The 13,713-nt window shown below is 43.1% G+C and overlaps 1 protein-coding gene across 1 annotated transcript; it reads left to right on the top strand.

The window, feature by feature from the left end:
- Positions 1 to 231: 231 nt before the first annotated feature.
- On the top strand, positions 232 to 13,709 carry PRPF38B (pre-mRNA processing factor 38B). The gene is made up of 6 exons (XM_077332816.1): positions 232 to 698; positions 7,236 to 7,304; positions 8,646 to 8,797; positions 8,881 to 8,941; positions 10,548 to 10,771; positions 11,643 to 13,709. Exons 1-6 carry the CDS (start codon positions 378 to 380, stop codon positions 12,502 to 12,504), a joined length of 1,689 nt encoding a protein of 562 aa, XP_077188931.1. The 5' UTR covers positions 232 to 377; the 3' UTR covers positions 12,505 to 13,709.
- The last annotated feature ends 4 nt before the right edge of the window (positions 13,710 to 13,713 follow it).

The raw sequence follows: 13,713 nt of genomic DNA, 5'->3' as shown, positions 1-13,713 counted from the left end.
CCGATGGCGGCTGGCGGCTCGCTTGTCCCACTGCAGACCGCAGAAGCGAATATGCTGAACGTGACGAGGGCCTCATTCGTCCGCTTTCCCGCGCAAGCCGCCCCTCGTCTCCCTTCCTCTCTGCGCCGCTCCGCTCGGGCCTCCTCTTCCTCCTCCCGCGAGCCGCACTCCGCCGCCTCCCTCCGCCCTCGCTCCGCAATTGGCCGCCTCGGTCCCGGAAGGCCCGTGCGTCATTTCCGCGGAGGCCGCCATCTTGTCGGCGGTTGGTGGAGTTCGACGCGGCTCAAGCTGGGACGCCTCCGCCGGCCTGTTTGCCCGCGCCTTCGGTCGAAGCCCCCCGCGCCTTCCCGCCGCCGCCGGTCCCCGGTGCCGCCGCCATGGCCAACAACTGCCCCATCGTGGGCGCCGGGAACTGCCACCCGCCGCCGCAGCAGCAGCAACTGCAGCACTACCCGAGGGCCCCGCCGCAGCCTCCGCAGGCCGGAGCCGTCTTGTCGCCCCCGCTGCCGCTCCAAAGCGCGGGCCCGAAGCCGGCCGCCTCGGGCAAGCAAGGCAACGTCCTGCCGCTGTGGGGGAACGAGAAGACCATGAACCTGAACCCCATGATCCTCACCAACATCCTCTCCTCGCCCTACTTCAAGGTGCAGCTCTACGAGCTGAAGACCTACCACGAGGTGGTCGACGAGATCTTCTTCAAGGTGAGCGGGCCGCGAAGGGGATGAGGATGGCGGCAGCGGGCAAGGCCCGGCGGGCCTGCCCTGGGGAGGACGGGACGGAGCCTTTGCTCGTGGGTGGGCTCCAGCCCCGGCGTCGCATTCCCCTCTGCCATTTTCTTTTTTGTAAGGCAATAAGAGGCGTTTTTACGATCCCAAAATCAAGTCAAGGCCTGGGCTTCACTACTCCCAAATGAGCCCAGCGTGGCTGTAAGAACTCTCTGCAGTTTTCCTTTTTTCTATGATGAAAGGCTGGACAGCTGTGTTATAATCCAAACCGAATTGGAGATATTTCGGCTTCATTCGTGTAGGGAGGAGGAGACACATTGTGTAACTATTCCACGTTGTCGAAATTGGGGCTGGTCAAATGCGTAAACGTGTGGCTGGCTCTGGTTAAACGATTCTGTGAATAGAAGCAAAGAGAAGCAACTTGCAAGGAGAATGTCATTGTCAGTGTTATTTACTTTAGGTATAGATGGTCGTATTTTTTTTCAACTGAAACCTAAGGCCAGCTTCAAAGAAAACACCATTTCAAATCAAACCAACCCTCCGGGGAGGGTGGTATATAAATATATATAATTAATAAAATAAATATTTAGCATTTTAAACTCTCCTTGAAGACTTCTGGTTATAGCTGCTGCTTGGTTACTTATGCAGTGTATATTCCACATTTCAGCACAGCAGGGACCAGAATTAAAGTATACTTTTCTCCTCTTGATTTTCTTCCCACAATAACAGGTGTCAAGTAGATTAGGCTGAGAGTATTTAAGGTCACTCAGCAAACTTCTATGGCAGAGTGGGGATTTCCCCCAGATCTTAGTGACCATTTAACCACAACATCACACTGGCTGTTGTGCCTTAAATGGTTTGGATGGTGCATTTTTCTTTGTTTATTAAGGAATTGTAATAATAGAAATATTTGTGCTTATTTATTTTATTTATTTATTATTATATTTATATACCGCCCTCCCTGGGGGCTCAGATTATAAGTCTGATTCATAAATGAGGTGTCCTGATATGGAGACTAGGATCTCTTCGTTTACTGTCACCACTTGGCAGGGTCTCTTGTCAAGCAAATCCAAATGTTGCAGTCTGGAAGTTGATCAGATTTTTTTCTGAAAGCTAATTCTAACATTAGAGCTGGACTAGGAAGGAGGGAACTTCTGGAGTTAGCACAATAGTTGATATTGATCCAGCAGCAAGATGACTCAAAATTCACCTATTATCTTTGTGTCCTTATGAACTCTTTCGCCCTTTTAAGAAGGGACCAAACTGAGTGAATAGCATGAATAGAAATTGGAGTCTGCATTCCCCCCCTCCCAACTCATGGATAATATGTTATGATGTTGGCATCATTTGATATGCTAATGGATCAAGTTTTTTCTCTAACCAAGAGTGAAATTGTTGAATGTATTTAGCTGTGCTGAACTGTGATATTTGTCAGTTTTTCCCACTTTTGTGTCTCTAACATGAGAGAAAAAGGCAGGCTTTATTCATTGAAGTTGCTGCCTTGCATTTCTTTAACCATCTGTTGATTTTAGTGGCTTTTTCTTCCTTTGATTGTGATGTGGCATGCCATGTCTTTTTATTACCACTGATGATGATAAAAGACATGTCTAGTGCAATCTACTGTTCGCTGGCAAATATTCTCATGTCTAAAGTTTGTAATGTCTATCCAAAATGAAGTTGTTTCAATTGAAGAAAAACATTGCTTTAATCTACTTTGTAATAGGTAGGTTTTATTTTAAGACATAATGTTGTGCTTCAGTTTAAATTAAAGTATGATTTGGGAAACCTGTCAAGCTAATATATTTTTAATTTGTCAGGATAGTTTTAACAGAATTTGTGTGAGGTTTCGTGTGCAGTCACACTTCTCAGACAAAGCTCATGCCTTGAATAAATCTTTGTTGGTCTTAAAGGTGCCATTGGACTCAAATTTTGTTGTTCTACTTCAGACCAACATGTCTGTCCATTTGAATCTATCAAGCTGGTTTTGTTGACTTATGTTAATTCCAAATAATACAGTCAAAAAAGATGAAATCTGTCCAGTGAGACATGCCATTAATACTTTCAGAGTGATTTATAATGGATGTGCACTGCAAGCATATTCACTCTGAAGTAAGGCTTAAGCTTCACTGACTACATTGGGATTTATGCATTTGTAAATGGCCGTACTTGATGCCTGAATACATGCAATCCATGTTGTGGACCCCATCTTTTGGAATAGCTTGCCTGATTAGGTTAGGAAGGTACCTGCAATCCTGGCAATCCTCAAATTACTTCAAACTGAGTTTTGAATAACTCAGGACAGATATATAAGTGATAGGACTATATAATAATGATTCAGGAAGATGCTTTAATAAAAGGAAATGGACTGTGAACTATACTACTATGTATAGTAAGTACTGTCTTTCGTTGTATGTATTCTGTGTAACTTTTGTATTGTTTAACAGTCATGTTGATGCTTCCACTTTCCACTTCACATTGGATTTTTGCTCACTGTCCAATTTATATAATCCTAATTCTATTACATTGTTCCTCAGACATCCCATCCTATTGATTGTATTGACTGTCACTGTGTAATCCGCCTTCTGTCTCCATGAGAAAGGGGAACTATAAATAATGTAACTACATTATCCAGTCTCTTTGTTCCTCTGACAGAATGACATACCATTTGCAGAACAGGGAGTGGTGATTTCTTTCTCCTACTGCAGTCCCCCACTCCCTCCCCCTATTTTTCCAACGATCCAATGATCCTACTAAGGAAAAACTTTTCAGTGGTCTCAGGTGGACCTCAGCAGGAAAGTCCAAATCTCCAAATTCTGCAGATGGCTGGATACACACCAGTATATTTGTACATGAAGGACTGAAATATAAAGTCAGTTAAACATTTTTGTCCTTTGTTGAGATAAGTACTAATGTACTTTAATTAGTCTAAAAATCAGCACAAGTTTCAGAAGAGGAGGATGGCTACCTTGGTGTAGTGGTTAAGAGTGCGGACTTCTGGTGAGCCGGGTTTGATTTTGCGCTCCCCCACATGCAGCCAGCTGGGTAACCTTGGGCTCGCCACAGCACTGATAAAGCTGTTCTGACTGAGCAGTAATACAGTATTTGCTGGCATATAAGGCTACTTTCCCCCCCTGAAAAACATGCCTCCAAGTGGGGGGGTCATCCTATACGCCGGGTGCACTTCAGTTGGGATAGACATAGCTGCCCATAGTGGCCCATAGTACTGTAATGTAATGTAACAATCTATATTTTGAGTGGAAATGGGGGGGTCGTTTTATATGCCCAGTCGTCTTATACGCCGGCAAATACGGTATTAGGGCTCTCTCAGCCCCACCCACCTCACAGGGTGTCTGTTGTGGGGAGAGGAAAAGAAAGGCGATTGTAAGCTGCTTTGGAAAAGTGGCATATAAAACCCTACTCTTCCTTTTACATTTTGTATTAGTTTCATATCAAATGAAGGTTTTGAGCAACTAAAACATATAATACTTATACAAGCCATAAAAGCTTCCAAGGTGGTCTAAGAAATACCCCAGCACTGTTGTAGGTACTCTAGTGGCTGATTTCTTTTTCAGTGGTAAAGCCAGAGAACATAGCATCTAATTTCCTTGTAAGAATGATGTTGAGCAGAATCATGAAGCATCAAATGTTAATCTTCCCTAGAGGGTGCAGCTGTTGCTTGTCCAGTTGCTAATGACAAAGTCTCAGGTTCTGTTTGATGCTTCAGAGACACAAGAGGGCAGGGCTGACCAGCTACCGCTGATTCCCAGAAAAAAGATTCCCTGGTGGGTTAGCCCACACTGTCCAGACCTGATCCAAGCAACTGTATGGCTTGTTCCATGGCCTCCTAAGAACCTGTCCTGTCATTGGATTAGAAAGGGATATTCAGTGCTTCTCCCCTGCCCTCTCAGTGTTCTGCCCTTTTTTTTATAGAGCCACTTAAAGTCCCAGAAAAACAGTAGTGAGCTAAATACCAGAATTCGATTTTCATAAAATTATGATAGCATTACCATAATATTGATTAGATCCTTACCACAGACGTAAACCTTATTCATGGCTCTTGGGCCAGTCATTCTCTCTTGGTCTAACCCACATTTGATGAATATGAGGACAAAATGTATGCAAAACCACAGATTGCTATCTTTGTAGAGTTCTTTGTAGAAAGGGTAGGGTAAAAATGTGGTGAAGACAAGAATAACAATTGTGAACTTCATTTTCAAGATTATCATCTGAAGATTAAGAGCTCCTCTTCCTATGGCATCTGTGACTTTGCAGTCAGAATTTTCCCCACTCTCTGAAGTTCGTATCAGAAAAATATGGCCATTTCCAGAAATTTAGGACAATGCATACAGGGCGTCCAAAGTGCCCAACCTGAAAGTATTGTCTCTTTCTATATACTCCTGGATTGATTTGGGGTCACAAGAAAAGGCCAATTTCATAAAAAGAATCTTATTTAACCAGCAATTTTTATCCTACACATCTACAGCAATGGATGCTTGCCAATAGAAAAAAGGACTAAGAATCTAATTGTTTTAGCCAGGGATACTCCAAAATGAGTTAAAATTTGTGCTGCCAACTTGTCCCTTCCTGTTTAGAAAAGGAGAGGGACTTTGACATCATGCTGAATTGTAGCGATACTTAGCCAATGTAGGCTACTTTTGAGTTATTTTCTCTTTTTAACAGCTTGTTTCTTTGACATATAACTACTAAGATGTGCTTATACTCAGAGTGCGTCTGCCATTTAATATGGCAACAGTTCAAGAGGGAAAGTCTAGTAAAGCAGATGTGTTTGGCAGGTTATGTTTTATGAAATATGGGCTATACTAGTAAAAGAGCCCATTGCATTCCAAATACAATGGGCCCTAGCAGGGGGGTGGAGAGCGAGGGACTGGCGAGGGCAGGGTGAGGAAAGGTAGCTTACCGGTGAGAGGGCTGTAGCGACGTCGGGCAGCTCCTTCGCGGCGGGCAGCTCCTTGGGTGGCTTCTTCTCGGCGGGCAGCTCCTTCGGCGGGCGGCTCCCTGGCGCGGTCTTCTTGCCGGCGGCCATCTTCATGTGCCGGCGATGCGTTTTTAGAGGCCGGGGGCTCCCTGGGCGGCGGCGGGCGCGGCCCGCGGGCGCGGCCCGCGGGCGCGGCCCGATCCGCGGGCGCGGCCCGCTGGCGCGGCCCGATCCGTGGGCGCGGCCCGCGGGCGCGGCCCGATGCGCGGGCGCGGCCCGCGGGCACGGCCCGATCCGTGGGCGCGGCCGGCGGGCGCGGCCCGATCCGCGGGCGCGGCCCGCGGGCGCGGCCCGATCTGCGGGCGCGGCTCGCGGGCTTAGAGGTTAGAGGTTTAGAGCTTAGAGGTTCTTAGAGGTTCTTAGAGGCCGGCTGGCTTGGAGCAACTGCGAGCTGCGCTACGCGCGGCTCGCAGTTGCTCCGGCAAGGAATCGGAGGGACCAATCGGCAGGCGCTTCGCGCCTGCCGATTGGTCCCTCCGATAGTCTGTCATGAGGAAGGGGCCAATCGGCACCCTTCCTCATCCCGGACACAGCCCGCCTTCCAAGGGCTTACTGTTTTATTTAGTCCGTGGCGCCCGCGGCGCCACGGGCGGTGTAAAGATTTGTGGTATGTCCCAAAGTTATAGATTTACAGTCTGATCCTACATATGTTAAGTTGGAAATCTAGATCAGTATATTTAGGGGGGGGGGGTTAACTCCCAACTAAAGTTATGGAGAGCTGCAGCCTTGGTTTTATGGGCAAGTGTCTATCCTGCTTCCTGCAGCTCAGAATGTTCTATGGTACTTTCCTCAAAATCTGACTACTACTGAGCTCCCTTCAAAGTTTGATCCAGTTATATTAATATTCTTAGAAGACCAAGGTTGAATAATCCAACATCAGCCCCTTCCCCCAAATCAAACTGGAAGGTTTGCCTTTGAATCCACATACTGGGATTCTGGCAGTGCCCACTGTCCAACACATTTTTTCTGGCCGTGCCCACTGTCCAACACATTAAGTCTTCACCAGCAGCAGCTTCAGTTGTATAAAGATGTAGGAAGCAGGTACATAAATAAAACTAGCAGTGACAGGAGAGCACTGACAGGAGCATCCTTCATTTCCTTTAATAGTGCAATCTTAAATCTTAAATTAAAATACACATATCACGGTAAAGGTAAAGGTATCCCCTGTGCAAGCACCGAGTCATGTCTGACCCTTGGGGTGACGCCCTCTAGCGTTTTCATGGCAGACTCAATACGGGGTGGTTTGCCAGTGCCTTCCCCAGTCATGACCGTTTACCCCCCAGCAAGCTGGGTACTCATTTTACCGACCTCGGAAGGATGGAAGGCTGAGTCAACCTTGAGCCGGCTGCTGGGATTGAACTCCCAGCCTTATGGGCAAAGCTTTCAGACGGCTGCCTTACCACTCTGCGCCACAAGAGGCTCATGACATATCACAGTGCTTCTCAGCAAATAAACAGAAGATCATAATTGAGAGCCTGAAATTAAAGTAAGTTTGATCATTCCCCTTCTGTTTGCAGGTCACACATGTTGAGCCTTGGGAAAAAGGAAGCAGAAAAACAGCAGGCCAGACAGGGATGTGCGGAGGGGTAAGTAGAAGTACGTGCCTTCTGAATTTTTGCAGTTTTTTTTAATATGGTAGCTATTTGTGTGTAAAATGAATACTGATCATCTGAAAACTCTTAGATTGCTAGTTTAATTGTTATATCAGTCTACTAAACCAGTGGTCCCCAATCTTTTTATCACCGGGGACTGGTCAACGCTTGACAATTTTACTGAGGCCCGGGGAGGGGGTAGTCTTTTGCCAAGGGACGTTGCCGCCGCCTGAGCCCCTGACTTCCTGCCGTGTGCTGGGGGGCACTGCCAGTAGCAGCTGCGCAGTGCCATGCTGAGGGGGAGCCCCAGCTATGGCGGCCGCTGGAGAGCACCAAAGGTGAGCTGGCGGCAGAGTGGCAGGGCAGCCCCCGAGTCAGCAGCCGGAGAGGAGGACGAGGAGCCGCGGCCCAGTACCAACATATCCACGGACTGGGACCAGTCCCCAGACCGGGGGTTGGGGACCACTGTAGTAAAGCCTCAGTTAATTAATTGAAGAGGGCATTTTTATTGGTAGATCGTTTTCTGGTAAACTGACTTCAAAAAGTGATTTGTCACTGAATCAAAACTGGGGGAGGAAAAGCAAAATATTGTGCGATGCTTATTTATTTATATTTATATACTGCTGCTCTCAAATGTCTTGCAGCGGTTTACAAAATCAATAAAATACAGTAATATCCCCTAAAAATATATTGAAACAATATTGCTAAAAATGAGAGGGTTTTTTTTAAAGCATATAAATCAAAACGGCAGCATATAATGAAGCAAGCCCTGACCAGGACAGCCCAGAATAGCCCAATCTAGGAAGGTAAGCAGGGTTGGCCCTGGTTAGTAATTGGCTGGGAGACCTCCAAGGAATATTAGGGTTGCTATGCAAAGGCAGGCATTGGCAAACCACCTCTAACCATATCTTGCCTTGAAAACCCTACAGGGTCGCCACAAGTTAGCTGTGACTAGATGGCAAAAATAGTAATAATAATGAAGCAGATGAATCTTAATTGCTTAGATAGTGTGATTAATCAGTTGATGGTCATGGGAAATAAGTTTAGTTTTTCTCCAGGCATGAGTGCTTTGTATGTACGTCTGTGCTTAGGCAATTTACATGTCTAAGTCTTCTCCTGGGTGATCAGATACAACTCCTGAATGGATCATTTCAGCTTCAGAAAGTACTGTTGTAAATACCTATAGTTGATTCAGAACATCCTTCCAAAGTTCTAATCCTGCTTGTTCATGAAAAAGAAACATTGGCATTTATAGAAGGAGGTAAAATGAAAAAAGGACTCTATTAATCTCAAATATTCAATCAGTTGCAATTGTTGTCTTCCTAATTTCTCAAGGTGCGTGGTGTTGGGACTGGCGGCATAGTATCCACAGCCTTTTGCCTGCTGTACAAGTTATTTACCTTGAAGCTTACCCGTAAACAAGTGATGGGACTAATAACCCATACAGACTCACCATATATCAGGGCCCTTGGATTCATGTATATTAGGTAAGTAGGAACATAAGCAGTTGCCAACTGACTTAGTGCGCAAGAAGCATTATTAAATTTACACAGTTTCTTTATACTTCAAGGTACACACAGCCTCCAACAGATTTATGGGACTGGTTTGAATCCTTCCTTGATGATGAGGAGGTATGTCAACAAGGGTAATAATTTGTTTACTTTTATCTTTTGTTTTCTTTCCAAAATCTTAGCTAAGGCAACTTTGAGATAAAATGCTATAGGTTCCAAAGCATGAATGAAATTAAGATACATTTTTGACCACATGTGTCAAGCACTAAAATCTTTCCTATCTTTAACTTATGCAAACTTTTTAGGGACTAGGTTATAGAGCCATGCTAATCGTGGCCAAATAAATCTGAAAGGAATTTAGCATGTTGCCTGCCTAAGTGGCAGTATGATGCCCAAAGTTTAGAGAAATATTGCTGGAGAAATATTCATGAGACACAGTTTTTAAAAACAAGTGGACAATATTTTAAATAAGTAAATAAATTGGAGGTTTGGCCAAGAGAATGAACACTTTCATAGCACTTGGTCTTTTCATACTTAGTGTAGAATATATTAAGTCCACCCCCCTTTTTTTTCTTTTCTTTTTAGGTAGGATATTTTTGTGCCTCCAGTTCTTGCTGGAGTATATGATATATTGAAATATGTTTTGTTGCCCCTTTATGGTAATACAGAAAGATGCTTGCTGTTGTCCTCCACAAAGTCATGGTCACTTTTGCTCCCTGTGTCCCATATTAGTAAAAAATGTAATACTGCACAGGCATCACTTTAATCAGTTATAGTTTGCCTAAGTTTGCCTCCGTTAAAGATATGGAAGCTGGTCAGCTTTGTATCTCTGCTACATGTATTTGCCTGAGTAAATGCTTTGATACTCTGTTTTTGTGTGCACCTTTCAGGTACTTCATTAAGCTAATGTGTTGTTTTCTTCTTTAGATCTCTGTGCACCGATTTTATTTGGAAATACTGTATATGAACACTTAAATGTGTGTGAGTGCAAGCAGTTTTACATTTAGATTTTGTCTTCCTGTTTTAGATAACAAATCTCACTTTCCTTGTGTGCTTGCACTATAGGTTTGGGCCTGACAATAGCTGACTAACATGTCCTGAGCTGTGAGAGGGCATAGCAAGAAGGCCTTCATGCGGTAATGACCCTTTTCCGAGACAATGGTCATCATGGATTATGCGTTTCCAATTATTTGTTCCTTTATTTATTTTTTTGCATAACTCTAAATTAGAAACCTCACTGCTTCATGGCAGTTGGTTTGCTATTGCTTCCAATTTAAGTAGGGTCCATTTTGTGCCTACAGCTTTTTCTGATCATTTTTAGACAGGAAATGAAGTCGACCTAAATCTGGTTGGACCACAATGTTGAGTGTGATAAGTGTCCTCAAAAGTGTTATTAATTTAGAACTAATTATCTTCTATGTGGTGGCATAAAGATTCAAGATGACAGCATATACACCGGCTGTATAAGGGAATTCACTGTAAAGAAATGGACCCTTTACTGTCTGACTGCAGGACTGGTACACACCTGCCTGCATACACACTGAATCAAAATTCCAGCCTGTAACATATTTGGCCAAATACAAAGGAACAGGTGTTGAAGTGCTTAAGCAATCATATTTGAAACAGGAAAGGTGGCAGTCAGAATAGTTGCATTTGTTTTAAACTGAACTTTAGATGGCTTCTCACAGTCAGAATCTGTGTTCTGTTTTGTGTTTCATTTTTTAAGGACCTTGATGTGAAAGCAGGTGGTGGCTGTGTCATGACCATTGGAGAAATGCTGCGCTCTTTCCTTACTAAGCTCGAATGGTTTTCTACATTATTTCCGAGGATTCCAGTACCAGTCCAGAAAAACATTGACCAGCAAATCAAAGCGAGACCTAGAAAAATCAAGAAAGATGGCAAGGAGGGAATAGAAGAAGTGGAAAGACATGCAGAACGTAGACGTTCAAGGTTATACATAAACTTTAAGAATAACTGCTGTATTTAGATTTTGTCTTTCTTTAAATTAATATCATTGTCCTGTGATCCTTTTTTGCAGTATTGACCTCTAAGCGATAGTGACCGCGGGTTGGGGACCACTGCTTTAAAGTATTTATTTTTGCATTTATACCCTTCCCCAGAGCCTCAACACAGCTTACAGAAGGATTATAAATACATAAAAGAATTAAGCATTAAATATTAAGTTTTAAATATGAAACATAAAGCTATTTGGTTCCTATGCAACTGTGGGGGGAGGGCTGGAATAGGTTTTAAGTCCTCTTAAGTGTAATTGTGGCCAGTGGCCAGTATTCCATAAAAGTACTCTGCAATTGGTGACATTTTAAAAACAAAATCCTGGCAAGTGTTCTTTTTTTATTATTACTTAAATCAGATTTGTGGCTCATGTCTAAAGCTTTTCCCAACCTAGCCAGGTAGCCTCAGTAACATTTAATCTGATTATATGGATCTTTACTAAAAAGTGACTCCCACTGGGTTTAATGGTACTTGCTCCAGGTGAGTATGTGTAGGATTCTAATCCGTTATAATATCAAATCCCTTTTTATTGAATCTAAGCTTTTGGGCATTCAGTCCAGGTGACTCTGAAGATTATGCCACAGAGATTTGCCAGTGTGATTATCTACCTTATGTCTGTCTTTGCTAAACACCACAGTAGCTGTAGTGCAGTTGATACACTCATTCAAAAATTATAGAAATTAGAATTATTTTGAAAGTAACAATTGCAGCAACATGGGGTGGAAATGTATAAAACACAGTACAAAAACTTCTGTGTCAAACCGTAATCAGAAAAAAATGAGTTTCTTAAGTATTTTTCTTCATATAGGTCTCCAAGAAGGTCCTTGACTCCCAGGAGGTCACCTAGAAGATCAAGAAGCAGAAGTCGTCATCAGGAAAGTCGTGGGCTATCCAGCTTTGATAGAGAACTGGAGAGAGAACGAGAACGGCAAAGACTAGAGCGTGAAGCCAAGGAGAGAGAGAGGGAGAGGCGAAGATCCCGAAGTTCTGATCGGGCATTGGAACGGAGGCGAAGTAGAAGCAGGGAGAGGCACAGAAGTCGAAGCCGTGATCGAAAAGGAGACAGAAGAGACAGGGAGAGGGAGAGGGAGAAAGAAAATGAGCGTAGTAGGAGGAAAGAACGGGACTATGACAAAGAAAGAGGCAATGAAAGGGAAAGAGAGCGCTCAAGGGAGAGAGATCGTTCTAGAGAAAAATCAAAAGACAGAAAAAGTAAGAGTGACATTGAAGAGAAGAGGCACAAAGATGAAAAAGACGAAAGGAAGCATAGGGATGAGAAAAGAGATGCCAAGAAAGAAAGAAAACACAGCAGGAGTCGAAGTAGGGATCGAAAGCGTAGGAGTAGAAGTGTGAGTAGGAATGCCGGCAAGCACAGTAGAAGCAGAAGCAAAGAGAAGTCAAGTAAATACAAAAGTGAAAGTAAAGAGAAATTAAATAAGAGGAGTAGGAGTAGGAGCAGAGGAAGAACTGATAGCGCTGAAAAGTCCCGAAAACGAGAGCTTAGTCCCAGTAAAGAGAAAACACGGAAACGTAGTAAAAGCAAAGAACGTTCTCATAAGCATGACCCCAGTGATAAGGAACACTCAGACAAACATGAACGTCAGAGGAGCCAAAGTCCAGAACGAGAGAATCAAGAAAAACAATCTAAAGACAAAGAAGAGACTGTATGAATGTTCAGAAGTGGATCATATTGAATCCTGTAAATGTTTGAAATCTTGCTTATTTTCACCCCTTAAAGTTGAGGTTGTGCAGTAGTTGATGAGCACTCTTCTTCAATCTCCCTCTAGGCTGCAGATTGTCATTTCCTCTTTTGAGTAGGGAAGTGCCTTTGTAATCCCATTAAATGCATTGACTATTCCAGCCCATTTGTTTAGTTAAAATTCAAGATACAAATCTGTGCATTTTTTTTAACCTGTTCAAAATGTATCTGAAATGTACAATCTGTACATATGTCCTGAAACTGTTCTAATCCCTTTGGCATGGTTTGCCATGTTGGTTAAATTTGTATACGGCAATAAAACTGCCACTAATTCTACTTTGTTTTATAGATGTGGAATTATGGTTTCTCTCTTTGAATTAGCATGGCTGTGCTTTGCATAATAGTATGGCAGAAGCTTTTGAGGATGGGTCTTGAACGTGTATTATAGCTAAAATATTTATGTGCATTCAACATCCATGAAGGCTGAAGTTCCAAAACTTGTGTGTCCATTTGTACGTCGTGTCTTGGGAAAGCATTTGAAATTTTTCCCGTGACGTTCAACAAGGCATTACTTTTAGGGTAGGCTGCTCAAGGAGGTAGCAATTTTTAAGGCAGGGATTTAGTAATTGCTGAGGCTTATGTAGTAGTTCATGCTACCTCATAGGAACATTGATAAGCCTATACCATATCCACATAGACTTTCTGGCTCACTTTTATTATTAATGTAAAGATTCCATACAATATCCCTGGGTTTTTGTTGTGAAAAACAAAATTGGTGCCACCACCCTATCACTTATAAAGGAACCCTATGCTAACAAAGCTAAAGAAGATTGAACGAGGGAGCCAGGAAAATGAAAGGTCAAGCAGCAAACTTTAATTTATGGTTTCCAGATCATTTTTTATAAATGAAAGACACATTTAAAGTATCTTCGTAGTGTTCTTTTTTTAATGCATTTTTTTTACAAAGACTTGTGAGCATTGCTTGAGCTGAAGAATTTTCTCTCTAGCAACGGGAAAACTAGGCAAATTTTTAAAACACTGATTAATTGTGAGATAATGTCAAAATGCAGTATTGAAAGAAACCATATCACAAAAGCTCATTTCTGTTTGGTAGACTTGTTCTAGTGACTTGTATAAGAAATATAAAATCTCTGGAATAAAGACTGGATTAATTTATGTG

This window comes from Paroedura picta, chromosome 4 (genome assembly GCF_049243985.1).
Source record: "Paroedura picta isolate Pp20150507F chromosome 4, Ppicta_v3.0, whole genome shotgun sequence".
NCBI classification, from domain to species: domain Eukaryota; kingdom Metazoa; phylum Chordata; class Lepidosauria; order Squamata; family Gekkonidae; genus Paroedura; species Paroedura picta.
This window is presented reverse-complemented; position numbering and strand designations above follow the sequence as displayed.